This window comes from Melanerpes formicivorus, unplaced genomic scaffold (assembly GCF_026170545.1).
Source record: "Melanerpes formicivorus ecotype bairdi unplaced genomic scaffold, bMelFor1.0.p_v2 SCAF_17, whole genome shotgun sequence".
NCBI classification, from domain to species: domain Eukaryota; kingdom Metazoa; phylum Chordata; class Aves; order Piciformes; family Picidae; genus Melanerpes; species Melanerpes formicivorus.
In genome coordinates, this window is record NW_027142369.1 from 5,412,579 (window position 1) to 5,435,997 (window position 23,419).

A 23,419-nucleotide genomic window follows, 5' to 3' on the forward strand; every position below is an offset into this window, starting at 1 on the left:
TTTTCCTTGCCATGACCTAATGAGCTCTCCTTTTAAGAGCTGGCAGCACGATATGTTTTCATTGTTGTAACTACTGCACCTGTTCAGGAAACCACTAACATAACAGATGATTTTACATATTACAAATGCAGTTAGGAGTAAAGAGCATAGCTTCTAAACAAGAAGATTGTGAAAGATGAGGAGACACCCAGGGTAGTTTGATGTTATTTAAAAACAGTATAATGCCACAAATCTGTCAAAGGTTAGGGCTGGGCCAGCCACTGGACAAATTACAGACTCTAGGAATGACTCTCTCTTCCCAAAGGAGAGGATAAAGGGAATAAGGGAGAGTAACTTATAAAGTGGAAAACTGCTTTAATGAAACAATAATAGTAAAATTAAATATATACAAACCCAATATTAGACCCAACACCCCCCACCCAGTGGCAGTTATATCACCATCACTATTGATGCTTTGGAGCAGGCACAGAGCAAGTCACAGACTGGACTCAGTGGTAGATGAGAACCAGACTCAGGAGATGGATTCAGGAACTAGATTCAAGAATGCATGGATTGGGATGAAGAAGAATGGACAGATTCCTCCTTGGATGCCAGCCATTGGTGGGAACAGAGTGTGACCCCTATGATCCCTCAGGTTTGTTCTGAATATGATGCATATGGACTATTCTGTTGGTCGGCTTAGGATCATCTGCCCCATCTGCTCCTCCCCACAGGTGCAACCTCTTACTTTACTGCACTTCCAAGGCAATACACAAGATATGCCAATGAATTTGGTCTCCATAGGAGCAAGAATAAGCAAAAAACTTTCTACATACCAGTCCTTGGTGCTAACTATACACTTCAAGCATTATCACTTCTAGAAGCAGACAGTGGTTGCCAAAATATGCTACTAAATTCAGAAAGCACAGTTACTTAGAAGAGACTGAGCTGAAAAGTAAAATCACTGAGCAGAATTAGTTCTGTGCTAGCAGAAACCAGGACAAAACCAAAATCATACAGTCTTTAAACACTTCACGCTAGAATATGAAGTTTATTATCCTGATAGATGCAAAACTTGAAAAATACAGTATGAAAGAAACTGCTGTGAATAAAAACAGAAGGAAACCTAAGTAGAGAGCTATTTTTACTGCAGAGCATATGGACAATCTCACCAACTATAAACCTGTATCTGCAAACCTTTGCTAAGGCTGACTTTATATGGTATCAGGGTGGGACAAAGTGTTTTCAACAGGCATCTTTGCAGAAGATGAAACACAGCTTCAGAACCACAGGCCCCACAGAACACACAGCTCTTGTGCTTTTCCAGAGGAGAATGTTATCTCCAAATATTCCTGAATTCATCACCCTGCCCATTATAGAAAATCACATATTAAGCAATACCCAAAGCAAACAGGAATTCATGCATTTTTCATTGTTTACTGTACATGACAGTGCTACACTCATTCCCACTGAATTCAGGGCCTTGCCCAGCTATTTTGGGTAGGCACGTTTTCTGCACAGTCACTATAGTAAGAGCTGATACTTCCACAATGGGGCTTTGGTTCTTATTTTCTAAGTTACCTTTCAACAAGAATATCTTTTGTGTGAATGAGTATAGAACTAGAAAAAACCTAGTTCTTCAGCAGTGGAAGAAACTGGTGCTTGCAAGTGAGGATGACTGATTTGACTAACTCAACAGATTAAATTTGCATTATTAACAATAAACATAATTACATAGGTGTATCAACCATACCTCCAGATAGTGCTGCAATTACAGGCTGATTGAACAGACCATGCATCATGAAACTGAAGCCACAATTATTCAATAGAGGATGTGAACATGGTGAGAAGCTTGTGCAGTATTAGATTACAGTGCTGCAGGAAATGACAGAGAGGAGTGATTACATTATGGAAAACAGATTAATGCAGAAGCAGTACTTCAGTGAGAAGCAATTAAACCCAGCATATCTTTATCTCAGTTCCAGTGGCAAGGTGGTGAAGCTAGTGACTCCTAGCTTACTAGGGATATTCAGATTTTTCTGCTTGTTTTTCTTATGTCCTAGACAATGACTTCCCATTCTCCTAAACTGATGACAGCTCTCTCCCTTCTCTTCACTTTCTGCTTCCCTTTAATACTCTGGTGCATTCAATCCACTTATGCTATTCATTGTTAGATTCAGCTTTTTTTTCCATTTGCTTCAGTGGGTTTTGGGTCTGTCGCTAAATGCTTTCCAATTCCAAGTATCTCCTCAAAACTGGTGCCTTTAATTATTTCCTCACTGTTGTATCTGCACTGATGTGCTTTGCCCTCTGGCCTCCCTCCTTCCCACACCACAGTGTGAGAAATGCCATGGAGCATGCATAATGCCTTTCTTGGGTTTTGCAGAGCATGAGCACTTGCAGCATTAGTTAAGTAAATGCAACAACTCTGTGCTTTCATGAGGAAAAACATACAAATCATTAGCAGTTAATAATTCAATGGAGTGCACGGAATTCATAAACTTCCATTACTGTCTAAAGATTTCACAGCCCAAGTAGTAGTCAGTCTAATATTCAGAAAGCACTCATATGTATCTTTAGAAATATTACTCTCTGTAAAATGAAGGGGGAACCCTATTTGATGCTTTCCTGTTTACATGAAAATTATTTCAGTGTCTCTTCATCAACTGACTGAGTCCTGCAAAGTGGCTCTGGAACAAATTCAATTTATGTGAATGTTGGTGTAATCAATGGCAAAGTACTCAGAGTATTACAAATGTAGCACATCAATTAGTCAACTCTGAGGAGTGCTTGGGTGACAGCATCTTTTCAACATCAGTCAGGTGAAGAACTCTTATATTCCATTTAGATGAAGTCTCTGTATTTCTTCACTTACCTTTTTTTCTTTTCCCCAAATTCAGTCACTTTCTCATCAGGGAGTCCTCTGTACCAGCTTTCATAAAGCTACCAAAAGCCCTACAAAACACAGACTGGCTAATACGTTAGACCTTACAAGCAAATCAACTGATTATTATATTTGCCTGCCACACAATAAAATATCACCATAGCAACACTGTTCTTCACTCATTGCTGAAGTACTACAGGATCTTTTCTTACAGAAGTACAAGAACTAGGAAGACACACTACCTTTTGCCAACCCCTGTTTCAAAACTATGGAGAAAGGCATTTTCTTATACTCACTTCCAATTGGGTTTAGGATGCTTTTGCTGTGCTTTCATTCATTGGAACCCTTTGGGCTAAACTTTGCCACTGCTTATAAGCATGTATTTGCCACCAGGTGAATTGGATACTGCTTACACTAAGGGAGAGGTGATTTCATTTCAGCTGTTAGATGATGAGATGGAGACAGTCTCCAGCACCTACCTGTCTCCCTACAAGATTATGAGGTTAAACTTAGGGAAATTCTGTGTTGCTTTGAGACTTCAAAAGGAGACCATATGTAGGCACAGGACATTGCAAGCATAATTTTCAATATAATCTTCTTCTGCAGCATTCTGAAAACATATGAGTCAGTCTTCAAGTGTCAGACAGCACTGAAAAATTCACAATAATTTTATTATAAACATTTTTTAAACCATCCATTCATTTTAAATGCTTTGAATTCTGCTTGTCCACTTCCAAATAATTCCTCCTCCTGCTTTTCAGTGGTACTCAGACATCTCAACACAAGCACTTATCAGTGGGAGCTGTTGTGTAGAGGAAAAAGTACTTGAAGATGAAGTGATGCAGATGAGTCTGTAGCTGGAAACTCAGGTGAACTATCCAAATGAATAGGCACTACAGAAAAATAGGTTTAAACGTATCAGTTGTGACACAAATCAGTCCTGAACACAGCCAGCAGTGAAATGGGATGGGACAGATGTTTTGCAACATGCCAGCACATAACTCCTAGAGCAGAAAGGGGAAGTACAAATGATGGCGTCCTGTTTGCATGGTAGTTAGGCATGGTGCAATTAATCCAGCTGTCCCCTTAATAATTATTAAGCTAAAAAAGAAATATTAATATTTCCTTGATTCTTGCCATTCAGCAGTTGATACTTTTTCCTTATTTCCTGATCTCCCTCTGTCAAACATACATGCTTAAGTGGAATATCTTTCTCCATCTCTAATGATATTTGGAATGAACTGTGCTTTTTGCAGATAGAAATTGTTTCCTCTGCTCCATTCAACTTGGCCTCATTTGCCCTTCAAACATATCTTTAAGGTATTAAATTTGGTCTTTCTGGCTGTAAGACCAACACCAGCTTTGCTCAGCTTTATTTAAAGTTGTTGTCAATCTGGAAAATTACTTTAAGCCTACAAGAAGTGCCCTGCTAACAGCTACCCTTCGAATAGTAGACACCAGTTAGGAGGTGGTGGGAATACCTTTCATCGCTAAAATGTTTGACCAACTTGTGTGCAGCCGACAAACTTAGCGGTTAATTGAGTACTTAGCCATATACAGACTTGTGAAAAACAATCAGAAATATTTTCCAAATGGTCCTTAATAACATGCAGTTTTATTCATTTGTCAAAGGGGGTAGTTCATAACCCACTTAAGACTCCAAATTGCAACTTCTGAAAATGTAACCCACTATATGTAGCTACAGTAGCAAGATTAATCTTTTTCTTATCTGTACCTTTATTTATATTTATGGGAAAAAAACAAAAACAAAAGCTCTAGGTGCCTAGACATGTACTAAGAGAGACAAATTAACATCAAAAACTTGAGCAATCCTAGTAATTTCCTCTATGTGCAAAGAGAAATAAATCTCTTTGCTATGTACTAATCCCAACTCCAATATTTCCCCAGCCCTCAGCTGCCCTCTTCCTCCTCAAAAGCCTGGGAACAGAGATGGGGGCTTTAAAATACGCCTAAAAGATCAGCAGTAAGCTTACTTCAGAACGAAGAGGGAGCAGAAAACACTAAGAAAAGCAAAGCAAATAAAACCCCAAAACACCCTCCCTGAACAACTCTTGAGATTTCTTTTTTTTTTTTAATATGATGAGAAGCTTTGATGTCCCCAAGGCTTTGCTCCTCTTCAGCAAACAAGGATTGTGTGTTCTTTCCTGTTATTCCTGCTCCCTCACTATTTTTCTTCATTCTAGTGAGCGTAACAAACTATCAGAGGCACCTGGATCATTAAACATATTTATTGCTTAAATTTCCTATTTTGACATTATCCATACTCTGTAATCAAAGCAAAAACCTGGATGTTGGAAAAGCAGTCCTTGTAGACAAGCAGTCAGGTTAAAGACCTTAAGTTAGCCAGCATTGCTAACCCCCAAAAGTGAAAGCCATTAATCGGATCACACAAAATCAGGAAGTTGGTTGGAAACTCACAGCAGTTCCCTGCCACGGCTGTTCCACAGCAATATCGAAGTGAATGAGCTGGGAGACAATCTTGACAACATGCTTTTACTGTTTTCCCATATGTAATTCCCTAATATTTATAAAGGCTACAGACTTGATATGCTGTCAGAGATGTGCCTCACAAATGCAAAGTTGTGCTTTTAGGTTCACCCTGCACCCTGACCATTTTAGTCAGCTTACAAAATAATTCTCTCACTTCAAATGATCTCAAAGCCACAAGTCACTAAAATGAGGGTTCTCCAAGGAAAAAAAAAGTGAAAATAAATCTGAATTGTAGCCAGCACTACCAATTACAGATATATTTCTAAATAAGTATGGGTATGTCTGAATCCAAAGTGAGTCTTAAGAGAGAAAAAGCTGCATAAATTGCATATATTTGAGGGACAGGATGTTCTAGCTTTGTTCACCGTAAGGTAATCCTACAAAACAGTAGATTTCATAAAGTGAATGCTATTAAAGCAAACAACATCTGTTTTGATTTAATTTAATTACAAGTGTCCTTAAAAGTTTCAGAACAGCTGATACCATAACAAAAATGCAGCTAATTCACAGAAGAATAAAAATAATAGAAAAGTCAAAGTAAATCCACAGTGCAAAGCAGTAACCCTTGTGAACAAATGGAACCCAACCAAAGTAAATTATCAAAACCTCACATCTTTCTATACAGCCCAGCCAGTTACATTAATAGGATATTAAATTAACTGACAACACCAAGTTAGGTGGGAGCGTTGATCTGCTTGAGGGCAGGAAGGCTCTACAGAGGGATCTGGACAGGCTGGATTGATGGACTGAGGCCAACTGCATGAGACTGAACAAGGCCAAGTGCTGGGCCCAGCCTTGGCTCACAACATCCCCATGTGATGCTACAGGCTTGGGGAAGAGTGTCTGGAATGCTACCCAGCGGAAAAGAACCTGGGGATGCTGTCTGACAGCCATCTCAACTTGAGCCAGCAGTGTGCTCAGGTGGCCAAGAAGGCAAACAGCACCCTGGCCTGTATCAGCAACAGTGTGACCAGCAGGACCAGGGAAATGATTGTCCCCCTGTACTCAGCACTGATGGGGCCCACACCTCAAATACTGTGTTCAGTTTGGGGCCCCTCAGTACAAGAAAGATGTTGAGGTCCTGGAACATGTCCAAAGAAGCTGGTGAAAAGTCTAGAGAGTAGGTCTTATGAAGAGTGGCTGAGGGAAGTGGGATTGTTTAGTCTGGAGAAAAGGAGGCTGAGAAGAGACCTTATCACTCTCTACAACTATCTGAAATGAGGTTGAAGTGAGGTTCTCTTGTCCCAAGTACTGAGATATGAGGAACCAGAAAATGCCCCCAAGTTGCACCAGGGGAGATTTAGGTTGGATATTAGGAAAAAAATATTCACAGAAAGGGTTTTCAAGCACTGGAATAGCTCCCCAGGGAAGTGGTTGAGTCACATCCAAAGATGTGTAGACATGTTGCTGAGGGACATGGTTTCATGGTGGACTTGGCAGTGTTAGGTTAATGGTTGGACTTGATGATCTTAAAGGTTTCTTCCAACCAAAACAATTCTATCATCTGTTATTTTAAATTTTAAAATAATAGATCAGATACAGTCTCAGCAGATGATCTTTCCTTCACTGTTGTAAAATGTTAGCGCTGGTTTTTCTCAGGCTGCTCTCTTGAGCTTTAAAGCTGCTGTCCTCTACACTGTTCTTGTATCTTCTTCAACAGTACCAGGCCACACATTAAAAGCAGAGTTTTCAGTATGTGCAAGGCTAAGTTACGATTGATGAATTCTTCATGATAGCATAAAAAACCAGAACCACTCCTCAAGCAGGCACACAGAACAGGCAAGAGCTGCCAACTATTAAATAAACATTTCCACTTGTGGCACAACACATCCAGACTATTTTAGGTCTTTTCAGGAACATCTATCTCCTAGTGGTTAAGTAATAGTGCTTAAGTAACTTGAATGGACTAAGGCACACTTTCTCAGCATTTTCAGGTTTTAATATCCTTTTTATGAGCATTGTGGCAGCTGGTTATTATAGGCTTTAATAGGCTTCTTGATGTGATGTGAACTAAACCTAAAAATACCTGAGAAATGTCTCACAGGGAAAGAACTCTGAATTCTTCGGTTTCTATGGTGGAGACAGCAGTTTCACACTTTTGAAGCAAAAGCTGCTGTCAGTCAGTTGGAAATGTCTTCTCCACTTAGCCACTGCAGTATTTATGCTATTAAAATAGGTGAAAAATGTTACTAATCTTAGGCTGTATTCAAAAGCTATTGCAAATTTAGTAGTGATTGAGATGTAACAGCAGAGCACCTGCCAAGGGGGCACAAACCACTTCTCCAGTACACGGCTCGCTCTACTCAAGGGAACTAGTACAGAGGATTTGAACCGTGGAGTCAGGAGTAGCAGCAGGGCCACATGGCTAGTGCTAGCACGCTTACACAGGAAGCAACCACCCAGAATCCTGAGGTCTGATGAACTAACAGTTTCAAAGCAATCGCGAAAACCGCGACGGCCAGGCACATGCAGGGCGCCGCTCCCTGCCGGCGGCCACCGCAGTGGCTCGCAGCCCTCTGCTGCTCGCTGCCGGCGCTACAACCCGAGCGCCCGCCTCAAGGGCCCCTGCGCCTCCCGGATAGCTGCGGGGGTGGATGCGCAAGGCCCTAGCTCGGGGGTGACGGCAGGCTAAGGAGCAGTGGCTGGCCGCAGGGCAGGAGGCAGGACAGCTGGCGAAAGGGAAAAACAACGACCCGCTGCCCGGCGCCGTACGCCTTTGCCTCCCGTCACCAGGCTGCCTGCCCTGTTTGGCCCTCGCTGTACCCCGTAGTGACGTCATCACCACGTCCCTCGCCGGGAGCCGTCGGAGCAGTACTTCCGGTGCGGTGCCGAGGCAGGATGGTGAGACAGCGACTTTATTCCCGGGCCTGGTCTGGGTCCCGAGAGCGCGGCCTTAGTGGAGGGAGGGGGCCATGGCCCACCGTGCGGTGTGGGGAGACCCGGGCTACTTCAGGCATCCGGCCAAGATCCGTTACCGCTCGGGGTTTTGCGCAGTCACCGCCGGCAGAGGTTTTAGGCCGCTTCCGGCGAGTGGCCCCGGGATGAGCGCGGCCGGCTACACGGAGGCCAGTCAGGGTTCTGAGCCGCGGCTTGCTGTTGCGGAAGGCTCGCTTCTTTGCTCGCTGCTGTAAGAACAAAGTAGTTTTGTAGTCGTGGGTCTGCAGAGCCCGGCCGGCCAGCAGTGCGAGCATTCCCCAGTGGGTCTGGGCATCGCCTCGGAGACGTCAGGCCTCTTGCAAGGAGCGGTAGCAGGTCTCTGCAGACAACGACAGTGGTTTGTTCTGCTTGTGGGAGTAATGTCAGGTAACTTAGCTGATAGGAGATCGTTTTGTGATTCACGTTATTTAGTGCTGTTCATTAATTCACATTACTAAGGATTGCGTTAAAATTGCAATGTAGCAACATGGTACAAACGTGTCCTTCCCTGCCTCGTAAATCCATACTTCTTTTTATTCATTCACAGTTAATTAGAATGTGTTAGTACTTTGTTTAGACAGGAGAAGTATAGTTGCAGCATTTCTTTAGCTTAGAACTATCCATAAGTTTCAAGATTCATAGCATTGTACTTTCATCTAGGTGTTGTTTTGGCTTTCTTTTTTTTCTTAGGGTCAAAGTCAGAGTGGTGGACATGGTCCTGGTGGAGGGAAGAAGGATGACAAGGTAATTAAAACAAAACAAATGTTTTTACTTGTAGGATGAACTAAAGGTGTGCTACTACAAAGGCTGGCAGAAAAAGGCTTTACTTTACAATTTTGTTTTATTCTTGTGCTTGGAATTGCATAAAAGCAGGCTCTTGCTGACTCTTATGGAATGTCTTACCTCTTTTGGATGGGTATTGGAGGAAAGAGGTTGCTGTTCAAAGGTAGAAAAAGGAGCCTAACTGTAAAGGAAAACAAAAATACCAGTAGTAATTATTTTTTTTAAAAGAATGAAACTATAAATCTGTCTGGGTTAGGAAACAGTAGTTGCCTTTGAGCTGTCACTTAAGTAACTGGGTTTGGTTGAAAAATGACATCATGCTATCACCTGCTTGAGGTCTATACTTCATGTCAAGGACCATTAGAGGCCTTTCCAGTTTCTTTTGGAGGTGGAAGTATAATAGATGTCACAAGTGATGTGTAAGCTGGCAGACTGAGTGTGCATTACCTCCAGATTGAAATGCAGGGGATGTGTTCAGATTCAGTGTTTTGCCCTCATCCTTCCCTGTATGAGTTTTATTTGTGATTTACTTAACACTTTAGCCTTACGTGTTCTGTGTTCACTGAAATCTGGCAGAAATCTAAGTTTAAAAGAAGGATTTGAAATAAGCAGAACACATTTTTGAACCTTCTTTTAAATATTGTTTTGGTGGGGCTTTTTTTCTATTTATCATAAAGGAGACAATTTTGTTACTTAGCCATTCAGTGTGAGTGGAGCTGTCACCCTGTGTGCATGACATTTGTATGTCTTTTCTCATTGTTAATGTCCTGATATTATTTCCCATGGAATTATTTTTACAAATAAGGATAAGAAGAAAAAATATGAACCTCCGGTTCCAACGAGAGTGGGGAAAAAGAAGAAGAAGACAAAGGGACCAGATGCTGCCAGCAAACTTCCCCTGGGTGAGTATTTTGCCTGCCCAGCAGTCCTGTGGACTGCCACTCATTGAGAAGTGCAGATCTGTCCTTTCCCGTAGATCTGGCTCTGTGTAGGTCACAGATGATCAAACAGAAGACCAAATGGAATTGTAATTAACATAAAAAACCAAAGTAAGATTTTTGTTTTGCAGGGTGATGCCTGAGTAAGAGAAAAATTCTGAGTTAAGAGAGAGAAGAAATGCAGGAGCAACAATATCTTTACAACTGTTTTTTCACCTTGAATTGCAGTGAGACTGGTGCTCATATAGAAGTTATTACCAGAAATTCTCTTGTGTTTTGTGACAGTGAATTCACGAGTAGTTGGTACCATTTCACACTTGGTCTAAAATGCTGTGATTTTTACTTGGATTACAGTGACTCCTCATACACAATGCAGACTCAAATTGTTGAAATTGGAGAGAATTAAAGATTATCTTCTAATGGAGGAAGAATTTATCAGAAACCAAGAACAGATGAAACCTTTGGAAGAAAAACAAGAGGTGAGATTCATTAAGAAGAATCACTGTCCAGAAAACAAAGGACTTTTTTCTAGTGATTTAATGATTTTTAGTCAAAACATACGTTGCTGCAGATGTGGCCATCTGCAATCCGTCAAAGTGCAGCTCCCAGATATCCATCAATAGAGGGGGAAAAAAGAATATTCCAGCCAGGCACATCCATATAGCAGTGTCTGTAGGACTGGAATGAAATAATAGTGGATTTTGCTACTGGCCTGTGCTTTTATGCCCTTTTGAGGCTGTGAAGTAGCAATAGCAAAGACTGGTTCTGTTGTGTTTGGTGTGAACTATTGAGCCAGTGTTGTATGAGAATAGTTTTGCCTGTGTCCTTGAGTTGATTCTTCTTGACAACAGGAAGAAAGATCAAAGGTGGATGACCTGAGGGGAACACCAATGTCTGTGGGTACTTTGGAGGAGATCATCGATGACAACCATGCTATTGTGTCCACATCAGTAGGATCAGAACACTACGTCAGTATTCTGTCTTTTGTGGACAAGGATCTGCTAGAGCCAGGCTGCTCTGTTTTGCTAAATCATAAGGTGAGTTGTTTCTGTAAAATGAAGCACAAGTTCCTCTACTGTTTCTGACTGGTCTTTTTTTCCTGAGAGTCACAGGATCAGAGGGTCTGAGACCTCATGCTGTTTGTTTCACACACCTAGGTGGGCATTTGGTTTAGGCTTGAACTTGTATTTATAATGCTTGCTTTCTTTGACAACTCTTAATGCTTGAATTAGGTTCATGCTGTGATAGGAGTTCTGATGGATGACACAGACCCTTTAGTTACGGTGATGAAAGTGGAGAAAGCTCCTCAAGAAACATACGCTGACATTGGTGGCCTTGACAACCAGATTCAAGAAATCAAGGTATTCAGTTGGTACTAATTTAACCTGTTAAGGTAAAAAAAGTAGCTGTAGTGCTGGGAGCTCAGAAGTGTAACTGTAGGACCAGCTGCTGTTCATGTAGTGTCTTGCACATGTCTCTGATTTTGCTAGGCAGACTTGCAGACCTAAATCTGTTAAGTGGGCAGTACACCCATTCAGAACTGTACACACGGAAACCTTCACAGTTGCTGTGGAATCTGTGGAGCTCTGAGCTAATAAAATCTCTGCAATAACATATTTTGCAACATATAAAATCACCAAGTGTTGTGAGAGTTAATCGTAAAAAGTGCAGAGGTTGTTTTGAGTGTCTGATGCTGTGTGATCCAGGATCTAGTGGGGAGGGGATTTTCAGGTTGGTTTGAGTTTGCATTTGTTTGTATTTTCATTGGAGGGTGTTTGTGTTTAGTTGGTTTGGGGTTGTTGTTTTACTTACCAGCAGAGCTTTATCTGAACCCTGGTAAAACTCAGCCCTTTCTCTTTGGGTATGTGTCCAAAATCACAAATTATATTAAATACTGATGTGTAGTGGAAAGCATCCTTCCAAAGCCCTCTGTGAGTGTTCAGCAGTCAAGAACTCCAGGTTTCTGAATTGGCATGATGCTTTTAGACTGGAGGAAGGCGAAATACTCCCTGCTTCTCTTACACATGCCAAGTGGAAAACCTCTTCAGATAGAGTAGTTGTCTGCATTAGAACTGGGGGGAATCAGGGAAATACTTTTGAGGTCTGTCTAGAAATCTGTTAAGTTCTTGCCTTCATTGCTTTTATTAATGCTGTTCTCAGGATCCTGAGAACTTCTGTGGAGGGTGCTCTTTATGAAAGCAGGTTTGTTTTTCTTGTGCTGCAGGAGTCTGTGGAGCTTCCTCTCACCCATCCTGAGTATTATGAAGAGATGGGTATAAAGCCACCCAAAGGAGTTATTCTGTATGGACCACCTGGCACAGGTACCTTGCAAACAGTAACAATGGAGCTGAGCTAAGACAAATAAATAAATGATGCTTAGTATGGAAGCATTTCCAAGTCTGTCACACATGTGACTCTTTTGTTAAAGCGGTTTGTTGTTCCTCCTGCTCCTCACCACCAAACTAATTATAGTATTTCTTTCCAATTAAAAATAGGTAAAACTTTACTAGCCAAAGCAGTGGCAAACCAAACTTCAGCAACCTTCCTGAGAGTGGTCGGTTCAGAACTGATACAGAAGTACTTGGGTGACGGTCCAAAACTTGTGCGTGAGCTGTTCCGTGTGGCTGAAGAGCATGCTCCATCCATTGTCTTCATTGATGAAATTGATGCCATTGGTACCAAGAGGTATAGTATTCCAACTTCCACCTCACACACCAGTATGGCCAGGGGCAATAAAAGCTTTACTAGAAACACTGCTTGATGTAAAGTATTTTTATCAAGTACAATTTCAAATCACTTTGAAACTAAAATGTATGCCAGCCTTTTCATATTAAACAGCTATGATTGCAGACTGATCTCCTGATCCCTGGTAGCATCTCCCTGATAGTGTCTTAAGCAGGAAGAGGCATGTGGTATCCTCTAAGTGCAAATCCAAATGTACAGCAATTGGCCTTAGTGAGTAAAGCAGTGTGCTTCATGCAGAATACATCCATTTGTCATTTGCCTCTCCAGACAGGTGACTTAAATACTTACTTAGAACATTATATAGTAAGTTACAGAGTGTGATGTTATGGGGAAGCATGGCTTGTGCCACACTCACCTATTGTTCAGCCTGTATCCAAGTTGTGTTACTTTGAAAATTCCCTGTGCTGGTTGGAGCTGTCCAATACAAGTAGTCTTTGAAGTTGTCACATGGGTTTTAAGTAAACAGAAAAGGTGCTCAATCAGATCACTACACAGCTATTAGCCTGAAGTCTCAGTATAAGGCAGCTTCTGCCCCATATCTTTCAGCATTTGTAGAAAGGACTGGATTGGTGGGATTGAGTAAGAGGTGGGGTTCTTCATAAAGGTTATGTTGTGTCAGACTGTTCCTGAATGTGGCTGAGCTGTTTCAGGTGTGGATTTTCTAGTCCAATATTGGCAAAATGAAATAGCAGAGAAATACAGCACCTCTGTCTCAGGAGGAGCAGTTAGACCAGGATCTACATTAGTACGGCTGAAGGGCATACAGCTGCAACTGCATGCATGAGGGGATCTCTGACATAGAGAAATGGGTGAATTTTCTAAGAAGTAGATACATGTGCTTTTCAGAACGTGGGGGTGGGGGTTTCTTTGTTAATTTTATTGTGCAGGAGAGGTTTCCAAATACATGTGAACATGGAAAAAGGATTGATTGCCTTCTTGTGACTGCTGGTGTTTCTCCCAGCTGTGAGAATAGCTCAGTGTCCCTTCCCTTACCTGAGCGTCACAGTAGGATTCTGAGACCCTTTTTGTTTTCTGTAGGTGAACATTTAAAAAAAATAAAAATCTGTTATGGTTATCTTAAAAGAAACAAACACCACACACTTGTTTATACCTCTGTGGCAGTTATGTGAAGCATGTTCTCAAATGTGCAGAGTGTTTTTTCTGACTCTGTTGTTTTCTTAAAGGTATGACTCAAATTCAGGTGGTGAGAGAGAGATCCAGCGCACAATGCTGGAGCTGCTGAACCAGCTGGATGGGTTTGACTCCCGGGGAGACGTTAAAGTTATCATGGCTACAAACAGAATAGAAACACTGGACCCAGCTTTAATTAGGCCAGGTAAGAGAATTCACTGTGTGTATCCTTGAGGCACTTTCCTTGTGAGAGGACTGGTCATAATTTCTCAAACATGGGCTGGTAAAACAAACACAAGTTACCGGTTTGTCTTTACTCACCCTGTCATCAGTGTTGGTGTATCTGTTAAAATGAGAACCCATGCACAAGTTTCCAAATGGGAGAAAAAACTACGTAAGCGAAGAAATGTGTCAGTTCTTGCCTCTGGAGACAGACTCTCAGTATTTGTCTTTTGTATTAAGATGGCACAGCTATTCGGAGTAATTGTTGAGGCAAACTGCAGCGCAGCAGCAGCATTTTATTAACATCTTCATCAGCTGGGGGAAGTCCACAAGGGCAGTGCTTCATAGAAGAGAACTTGAGACTTAACAGTCAGAGCCTGGATTATGATGCAAGGAAACCAGTCTGCTTCCAGGCATAGTGCTGTCAGTTGGGGGAGAAGTGAGGCAGAATAAAGATCTCATTTTGACATGTTACAAGATGAGTCAAGAACTTGCAGAGGCACAAGCAATGTTTTTAAATGGCCACTAAAAATGTACTGGTACATACATCTGTGGGGTCTGTGCAATGCAAAGATCGAAGTGTTAAGCTAAGCCTCCTGTTAGAGTCCTCAAGTAAACCCCAAGTATTGATGTAAAGATACTCCTTCTAAAGTACTAGGGAGCAAAGATAATTTAAGATGAATTCACTGGACTGCCTGGATGCAAAGAATTTAGAGAAAAACAAGCCCGCAGGATGAGGTTGCTGAGGGTTGCTTGTGTGTTGTGAAAAAAAACCCCTGGTTGTCACCATCTTAGCCTTCCCCTCTCCAAATCAAAACCAGTGCTGTTAAGAGTACAGAGGACACTATACCAGTATTGAAAGAAAAGCTAAGATGATCTAAAATTTGTTGGAAGGAAACTTGCTACAACTTGAGTATTTAAATGATGAGCATTGAGTGAGCGACCGAGGGGGCTGCCAGACACTGGGCAAACTGATTCATCATGAACAGCAGTGTGTGTGGTGCCATCAACCCTTCTGAAAGAAGATACTCTAAGCCAGCAAAACCAGGAGTGAGCTGATGGAAATTATCTTACAAAGCCTGTCCGCTGAAGTTGGAGCAATGAGTACCAGAACATCCCAAGTCCCTACGGACATAGAGGAAACATCTACTAGGAACTTCTTATGCAAAACTTGCCCTCATCAGTTTTTTGGATGATTTCTGGGTGTTTTTTTTTAGTTTAGTTGCAGAGGGAGGAAGAGTTCTTCAACTTCCCACAGTGATTTATTTTGTGTGTGTGTGTGTGTGCAAGAGAAAAACTTGAGAACTAAAGGTAATCTCAGAGTAAAGTTTTATTAAAGAGGAGGTATTTTTGGTACTCTGACACATTGGGGTTTTCTATTCATTGTGACTCAGGGATGGCTTTTCATAGTTCCTTGGTGAGGTGTCTCTTACCTGCTGTGATACAGACTTTCTCAGCAGGATGGTGTCCTTCAGCGCCTTGCTTCCTGTTCACAGCAAATAGCCTGCTCTCACCTTCTCCTCTAAGACATGACTGATTGTGCTGTGAAGAAACAGTTACTGCTACGCTAACCTTGAAATGTTCCTCCTGCTGTGTTTCCAAGAGCTGCATGCAAAAAATGTAAGATTGAACTTCTCTTTTGCACAGGACGTATCGATAGGAAAATAGAGTTCCCTCTGCCTGATGAGAAGACCAAGAAACGCATCTTCCAGATCCACACAAGCAGGATGACGCTGGCAGATGATGTGACTTTGGATGAGCTGATTATGGCAAAGGATGATCTCAGTGGTGCAGATATTAAGGTCTGTGTACATCACTATTGTTTATATTTCAAAACAACTTTCATTTTTACTGCATCCAAAAACACTACCTGTTGAAATACTTGTTCTCTAGTTACCTGTGGTTACAGCACTGGGGGACAGCTGGGTGGCTTTAGATCCCTTTGAGTGCCATGTACTCAGCTTTACAAATAGGAAATGTATCAGAACAGTAATGATGAGGTAGCTTGTGTTGATGGAGTAGGTGCTTGTGTTCTCTGAATGTGAAATTTCAGAAGTAGCAAAGTGAAAATTAAAAGGGGAATGTAGAATCTTGCACAAATGTGCAAAATCTCTTAAACATGACAACATAGTGCAAGAGAAGAAGCATTTTTCAAGACTATGTTGCAAGCAGATGAAAATGGAACTGTAGATAAGGAAGCTTCAGACATGCATATCCTGCTTTTCTGAAGCAGACAGGGCCTCTGGTAGAGTTACCACACTCACAGTGATGAGCTTAACCAAACATAACATCACTTTACTCTCTCACCTCCTTGCAGGAGGATAACACAGCCCACTGTTAACAGAGCTGGGTGCATCTGTTCCTCACAGGAAGGAAAGCATTACTATGCCTACAGAAGGACATACTTAGCTTTATCCAGATTGCTTTACATGCTTCAGTGCTACTGAACAGAACTCAACTAAACAATGTTAATGATGACACTCTGCACTTCTGCTAGTCAGTTGCAGCAGTAGAAAGATGCTGCTCTCTTCCGAGGTGTGGCCTGAAGGGGTTGCAGAGAGATAGGAACTTACTCTTTTCTTTCTCTGTTGCAGGCAATTTGTACAGAAGCAGGGCTGATGGCTTTGAGGGAACGGCGAATGAAAGTAACAAATGAAGACTTCAAGAAGTCTAAAGAGAACGTTCTCTATAAGAAGCAGGAGGGAACCCCTGAGGGACTGTATCTTTAGGTTCTGTGTCTCTGGGGACTATATGTTGATGGCAGTCTGTCTCCTCAACACCACATAGTCTAGCTAATTCTTGTTCTTGAAGGGGTTAAATCCTGATCAGTTGTGGTTGAGTCAGTGTAACACTTCATTTTACAATAAAACATGTATTGGGAGTGAAGGTTTTGGTGGCACAGACCTGCTCTTTTCACAGGGAACTGTCTGTTGTTTGAGTCACTTAAGAAAAAGTACAAGTGCCATGATTGTGCTTGCCCAGCCATCCAAACCCCACTGCTGGCACACCACCCTCTGCAGGGAGGAGAGCAGAAACAGCTTCCCCACTGGTCAGTCTTTTACAGCTCCTGTTTAATTGTTCTATAGCTCTTTTTAGGGGCCAAGTAACTAGGCCTAAAATAACTTCTGAGTAACCTCAGCATCTTAAGTCATATATATATATAAATTAATAAGAATGTGCAGCCCTAAATAATGTTGATACACTTTACAAGTACCCATGTCCATCTAGCACTTCTACTTACAGAAAGCAATGTGGACATTGACTGTAATGATGTGCACAGGTTTGGGTAAGGGACTCGTAACCACTGGAGGGTTACTAAATCTCTGTTTCCCAGTGGGGTTTATTATATAACCATGCCTTCTTGCTCTGAGTTAGAGCTGCCTTTCATGGGAACCAACACACCAGGTGGTTCTATAGCCCTGTGCTGCCCAGGGCAAAATATACATGCTGTTAAGGCACAATGGCCAGCCCAGATGAAGGCTTTGAATTTCTCTGCATGTCTACAGCACGGCAAACTGCAAGTCAAGTACTTGGTATTCTATTTCTTCCCCTCTAATCTGCCTGCCACACCATACCTCTAAGAGTTAATGTCTGTTTTGTCACATAAGTATTGTGTAGTGCACTTCTGTGAAGTGCTTGTTGAATTCTACATAATTAATTTCCCAACACTGTACGTGTGATTGTTAAGGCTTATATAAAGTTTTGTAGACAGACCACAGTTAAGCAATGTGCAGTCTTTGTTCTGGAAGCTTTCTGTGGGAGTGAACGCTGGCCAGTGACAGTGGAGGGCTGCACACAGAGCAATCCCTTTGATAACTGCCAGTGCTGCAAGAACAATGGCTGTAGCAAGGCCAAGAGATTCTTTTTTCCTATGCAAAAATCTTGTGGTTTGTTGGTAAAAGCAAACCCTTCAGATGAATGGAGTCTCTTATTTAATGTGGGTGACAGGAACCCTGAAATAGAGTTGTTGTTCAGCTGGAGACAGAAAAACAAACAGCAACGTTTTATAACCCATTCTTACAAACATTATGAGATCTGTCTCCTTGGAAAGGTCACAAAAGCCCAGCGATTTTTCAGCACTTTCTAATCATCATTGCTTGAGGGTCTGAAGAGCTTTATGATGTGTGTGGCAAGTAAGGCTTTTTTTTTTTCATGTGGGACATGGCTGTTACTGCTGGCAAGAAGCAACAACTGCAGAGGCTGGTTCAACAGCCTGAAGGAAAGCTGCAACATACTAAGGTCAACTAAGAACAGTGTTCTGGAACACTGCCACAACAGTAACTGAAATAGAAACACACCTGAAAACTAAATTCTTGCCTTTTGCAGAAGAATTTAACTTCTGACACTTTCTCCAACATTCCTCAACTTGACTCACAAAGATCAAGGCAAAATTAATAAATACCAGGAGAAAGTGAACTGTGAGGGCAGAAGCAGTTGCTGGGGTCTGAAGTAAAAGGCAGGACCTACTTCAGGAGCTCCAGTTGAGTGCACAGCCTCTGACCACTCAAGTGAAGGAAACAGCCCTACTACTGCATTGGGAGAAGCTGTGGAAAGGAAAGGGCCCAAAGCAAGGTGTGAATGGATGAGAAAAGTGACTGAAACAAGATCCCTGACATCACTTTTCAAGATGCAATTGGACAGGGTACCAGAAAAATCTCACCTAGGCTCCCTGCCCCACAAATGATTGGAGTGATCTTCCAAGTTCCCTCACAGCCTGGCCTGCTCTGATTGCATGGCTCTGAAGGAAAACACAAGTAGGAAGTCAGTGAAGCTTCCTCCCTCTCCAAATCCCTCCAGGTCTTTAAAGGAAACAGCACTCTGCTTTGATGGGAGACAGGGACAATTAGTGATGTTACTGTTCAGAGCACACCAGTGCAGGAGCTCTGTCAGTTCTGAAAGAAACATGGATCTTAAAAATTAAGTGTGCATTTTTTACAAAGACCAATCAATTGCTTTTAGAGCAAAACACTCACTTGCAACCACATCAATCTTACACGGCTCTGAAGAAGTGCTGTCATGCCATCTAAAATCCTGCATAACCTATAAAACATTATTAGAAAGGAATAAATTAATTGCAGCCTAAAACTAAGGTATATCTTGTATGGTGGTGCTACAGGCAAAGTTGAGCCATGGGTTGGATGGCTTTCTCCAGACAGAGTTTTCTGTGCAATCAGATCCCGGCAGCTGGATGGGTTCTGACTGATTCAGTGCCAGCTGGCTGTCTCCTGGGATACCTCTGAAAAGCTGTGGGTATTGAGTGACTGCAGGTACCCTCTTTTCAGATGAAGATCCAGTTTCTGAGTATTTGGATCTCAAGAGCAGGGCTGAAAACAGTCCTAAAGGTATAGTTATGTTACATAAGACTGTGCAGAAATATTTAAACTGTTGGCATATTTCACATCACTGCCCTAGGAGCTTGCCCAAAGACTCTTGGAATAGAAGCTACTAATTAAACAATCATGTTTTGACTACTCTGCCTTTGTTGATGAGAATAAAAACCAGACCAGATCTCTACTCTTACAATGGCTGCCTGTATTTGGGTCAAGAGTAATCAATTATGAAAGCTTTGTATGGAAGTGAGCTGCTTCAAGATGCATTATGGATACATTTTAATTTTTAATACACAATTATATTAAGTAAGAGATAAAAAATAATTCATGTTCCTTTGGAATTTTCAAGTATTAAGGTAGATTTGTTGTAAATATCCATATTAAAATGGTCACCTGTCAAAACACACCAATACAAGTCCAAAATAGGTGCCTGCCCAAGCCAAGATTCAGCTTTTACTAACAGTGTATGTACAGATGTAATGGCTGTTTGACTTGGTAGTTATATATACATGCACACGTGTGTGCCAAGCTGAAGGAAATTACTGAAGTCTGCCAACTGGAGGACAGTGGAGGATCCATTTGGCAGATGTTTATTTCCTGTGCTGCTCACCAAACCATAGTTGGCATGTACTGTTGATCTCTAGGGAACATAACTTCAAACAATAGAGTAAGAAATCTGGGCAACATTCAACAGGAGGCTATTTTTAAGAAGGTCTCCTTCTGCATGAGCCAGCAATACTTCAGAGAAATGGATGCGTTTTTGTGGGCAAAATGTATTATGTGATTCCAGGATACTTGCAGCGAGTAGAATTCCGTTCTGATAGCAATTTATGTAAAAGCCTAAAATAACAACAACAAAAGAAGTACATAGTACCTAAGTCCTCTCATCCCAACAGAGTTCCTGTTTGAAAAGTGACAGGTCTGTAGAACTAGTTTCTGTACTTTCTCCACTCATCTATGGTCTTCTTTTAAACCTCTAACAGCAGATCCAATTCTTCCATAGGCACCCGCACTCTCAATTCCTTTTCAGTCATTAGATCAAGTGTCTCTTGCAGATGATCAGGGAAGTACTCTATTGCATCCATATACAGTACCTAGAAAGACAATGAGAACATTTTTTGTGACATCTTTCCAGAGAACAGAACAGCACAGCACAGAACAGACCAGGTTGGAAGAGACCTTCAAGATCACCACGTCCAACCTATCATCCAACACCAGCCAACCAACTAAACCATGCAACCAAGCACCCTGTCAAGTCTCCTCCTGAACACCTCCAGTGATGGTGACTCCACCACCTCCTTGGGCAGCCCATTCCAATGGGCAATCACTCTCTCTGTCTAAAACTTCCTCCTAACCTCCAGCCTAAACCTCCCCTGGCGCAGCCTGAGACTGTGTCCTCTTGTTCTGGTGCTGGCTGCCTGGGAGAAGAGACCAATCTCTGCCTGTCTACAATCCCCCTTCAGGTAGTTGTAGAGAGCAATAAGGTCACCACTGAGTCTCCTCTTCTCCAGGCTAAGCAGCCCCAGCTCCCTCAGATTCTCCTCATTGGGCTTGTGTTCCAAGCCCCTCACCAACTTTGTTAACCTTGAAATGCAGTATAAAGTAGACAGCTATGCAAACAGCTCTGTAGCAAGCACATAAGAAGCACTCTGTTCTTCTTTAAAATAATACAAACAGAATTAGTTCTGCCAGTGACAGCAATATAGATGCTTGACCAATTTTGTTTCCAACTCTTACTAAATAATTTTCTTTGAAAAGACAGAATATAGGTCAAGAGGTGCTGGAGCATCTGCAGCATATACAGATAACCTAAGGAGCTGCAGGTGCTCCTGAGTAATTTCTTATACTACTAACCAAATGCATTTTTATTTGCCTGTATTTCTTCTGCTTTCATGCTCATGATAAAACTCTAAAGAGTCTGAAAGACAATTCCTTCTAAATCACACAGAGGTCTTCATTACTTCCTTCCCTCATGCAATACACACAACTCCCTTCTGTTCTGAAATGGAAACAGCACTGACCACTGTGTCTGTTTCTATTTCACATGCAACTCTTTATCTTCAGAGGATCTTACAGTACCTCTTCAGAAATCTCTCCTTTCATTGCCATCAAACTCATTACAACATCTACTAAAGTCTACTACTTTTTTTTTCCTTCAAACACAGAACTTCAAAAACGACAGGTATCACAACAGGTTTGTATCTCTTCTATGCTTACCTTTGCCCAAGGACAGTTTTGAAGGGCTTTGTAAAACAATCCTTTACTTTGTTCTTGTTTTCCTAGTGAAGCCTGTGTGAGAAAATAATGTTTGTATTTCAGTGCAGTAATAGCTGAAATAATAAAACCTGTCTCCAAGACAAAGAAATTACTGCTGGCAAGCTCAGCATCCTGCTGCCGAATCCTCATTTCTTATATACAGTGGCAGCCATGTGATTTGACAGGTTGTACACTCTCCAGTGCATTTGAAGAGATGTCTTTAAGGAGTTTCAGGGCTTTACTTGTAAAACAAAGACTGGCAGGAAGAGCCTCTGAGGAATGTTTCAGTTCAGTGCCTTTGCCTATGGGCAAGTGTGGCAAATCATTAACCAAAACTTACACCTGATATGCTACACATACACTACACAAGAACATTTTTGGTGCAGTGAAGGTGAGAATATCTTCTTTTTGTGCACTGAAGAGATTATGCACATACATTTGCTTACTCAGCAGGTGCTTGTTAAGACTGAAGTTGCTAACATACAAGAATGGGTGTACCAAATTAGTATCCTATCTGTAGTTCAAACTCAAAGTACCCATTCAACTGTGAGATACAACTACAGAGTACACTGCTGTCATGAAGTTCAAAAAGAGAAGGGTATCAGATCAGCGGAACAAAGTCTTGTTGGAGGCCAGAAACTAGCAGTGTATCACTGGGGTCAACATGGGTTCAGTCCTACTTAACATCTTCATAATCTGGCTGATAGGGCAGCCTCAGATGACACAAACCTGAAAGGAGTGGCTGATACACCTGCAGGTCATGCTGCCATCCAGAGGGGACACAAGAGGCTGGAGAAATGAGCTGACACAAGGTCAACAAGTGCAGAGTTCTGCACCTGGGAAGGAACAATTCTACACACCAGTATTATGCTGAGGGCCACTCGGCTGAAAAACAGTTTGGCAGAAAGGGATCTGGGGGTCCTGATGGGCACTGAGTTGAACAGAGGGCAACCGTGCGTGCTTGCGGCAAAGAATGGTAAACAGTACCCGGGGCTGCATTAGGCAAAGCACTGCCAGCACATTTAGAGAGGTGATCCTTCCTCTCAGCACTGGTGAGGCTGCACCTGCTACCTTGTGCCGAGTTGTTGACTTCTCAGTAAAAGACAGACATGCACATATTGGAGAGCATCCAACAAAAGGGCCACTAAGAACACTAAGAGACAAGGGCATCTGTCCTATGACTAGAGGCTGGGAGAGTGGGAGTTGTGTATCCTACAGAAGGCTCAGACGGGGGTCATGTCAATCTATACAAACACCTGAAGTGAGAATGTAAAGAAGAGGGAGCCAGGCTCTTTTCAGTGGTGCCCAGCAACAGGAAGAGAGGCAACAGACACAAACTGAAACACAGGAGGCTCTGTCAAAATGCTTTTTTACTGTGAAGGTGACTGCACACTGGCATGGCTTGCCTGGAGAGTTACAGAATCCCTATCATCAGAGACATTCAACAGTGAAAGACAACTGACTCTAGGCAGCCCTGCTTAATCAGTGGAGTTGGACAAGATGAATTCCAGGCCTCCATTCCAACATTAAACATTCTGTGATTCCATGTCCTTATAATTTCCTTACAGAGCCCTGAAGCAGGTCTGAAACACAAAGCTATCTTTGCTGATTTTACTCACATAAAAATAACAACATCCCAAGTCCCCCCAGTTTACTTCCTGTTTTCTTAAATTTTCCTCTCTTGCCCACTTACCTTTATATTGTAGGAGTGAGTGGAATCCATC

At 42.0% G+C, this 23,419-nt stretch overlaps 2 protein-coding genes across 2 annotated transcripts in view; one reads left to right on the top strand and one right to left on the bottom strand.

Annotated features, from left to right (window-relative positions):
* Window positions 1-8,120: 8,120 nt before the first annotated feature.
* Window positions 8,121-16,995, top strand: PSMC1 (proteasome 26S subunit, ATPase 1). Its single transcript, XM_068148766.1, has 11 exons — window positions 8,121-8,215; window positions 8,981-9,034; window positions 9,879-9,975; window positions 10,366-10,490; window positions 10,863-11,048; window positions 11,244-11,372; window positions 12,236-12,332; window positions 12,507-12,696; window positions 13,941-14,092; window positions 15,757-15,911; window positions 16,704-16,995. Exons 1-11 carry the CDS (start codon window positions 8,213-8,215, stop codon window positions 16,836-16,838), a joined length of 1,323 nt encoding a protein of 440 aa, XP_068004867.1. The 5' UTR covers window positions 8,121-8,212; the 3' UTR covers window positions 16,839-16,995.
* A 2,626-nt stretch (window positions 16,996-19,621) lies between these two features.
* Window positions 19,622-23,419, bottom strand: part of NRDE2 (NRDE-2, necessary for RNA interference, domain containing) — a 31,116-nt gene continuing 27,318 nt past the window's right edge. Inside the window, exons 13-14 of the mRNA XM_068148765.1 lie at window positions 21,657-21,728; window positions 19,622-20,533 (exon numbers count right to left, since the gene is read on the bottom strand). Of these exons, the coding sequence (XP_068004866.1) occupies window positions 20,408-20,533; window positions 21,657-21,728 (198 nt within the window). The 3' untranslated portion in view covers window positions 19,622-20,407. The remainder of the gene's footprint in view (window positions 20,534-21,656; window positions 21,729-23,419) is intronic.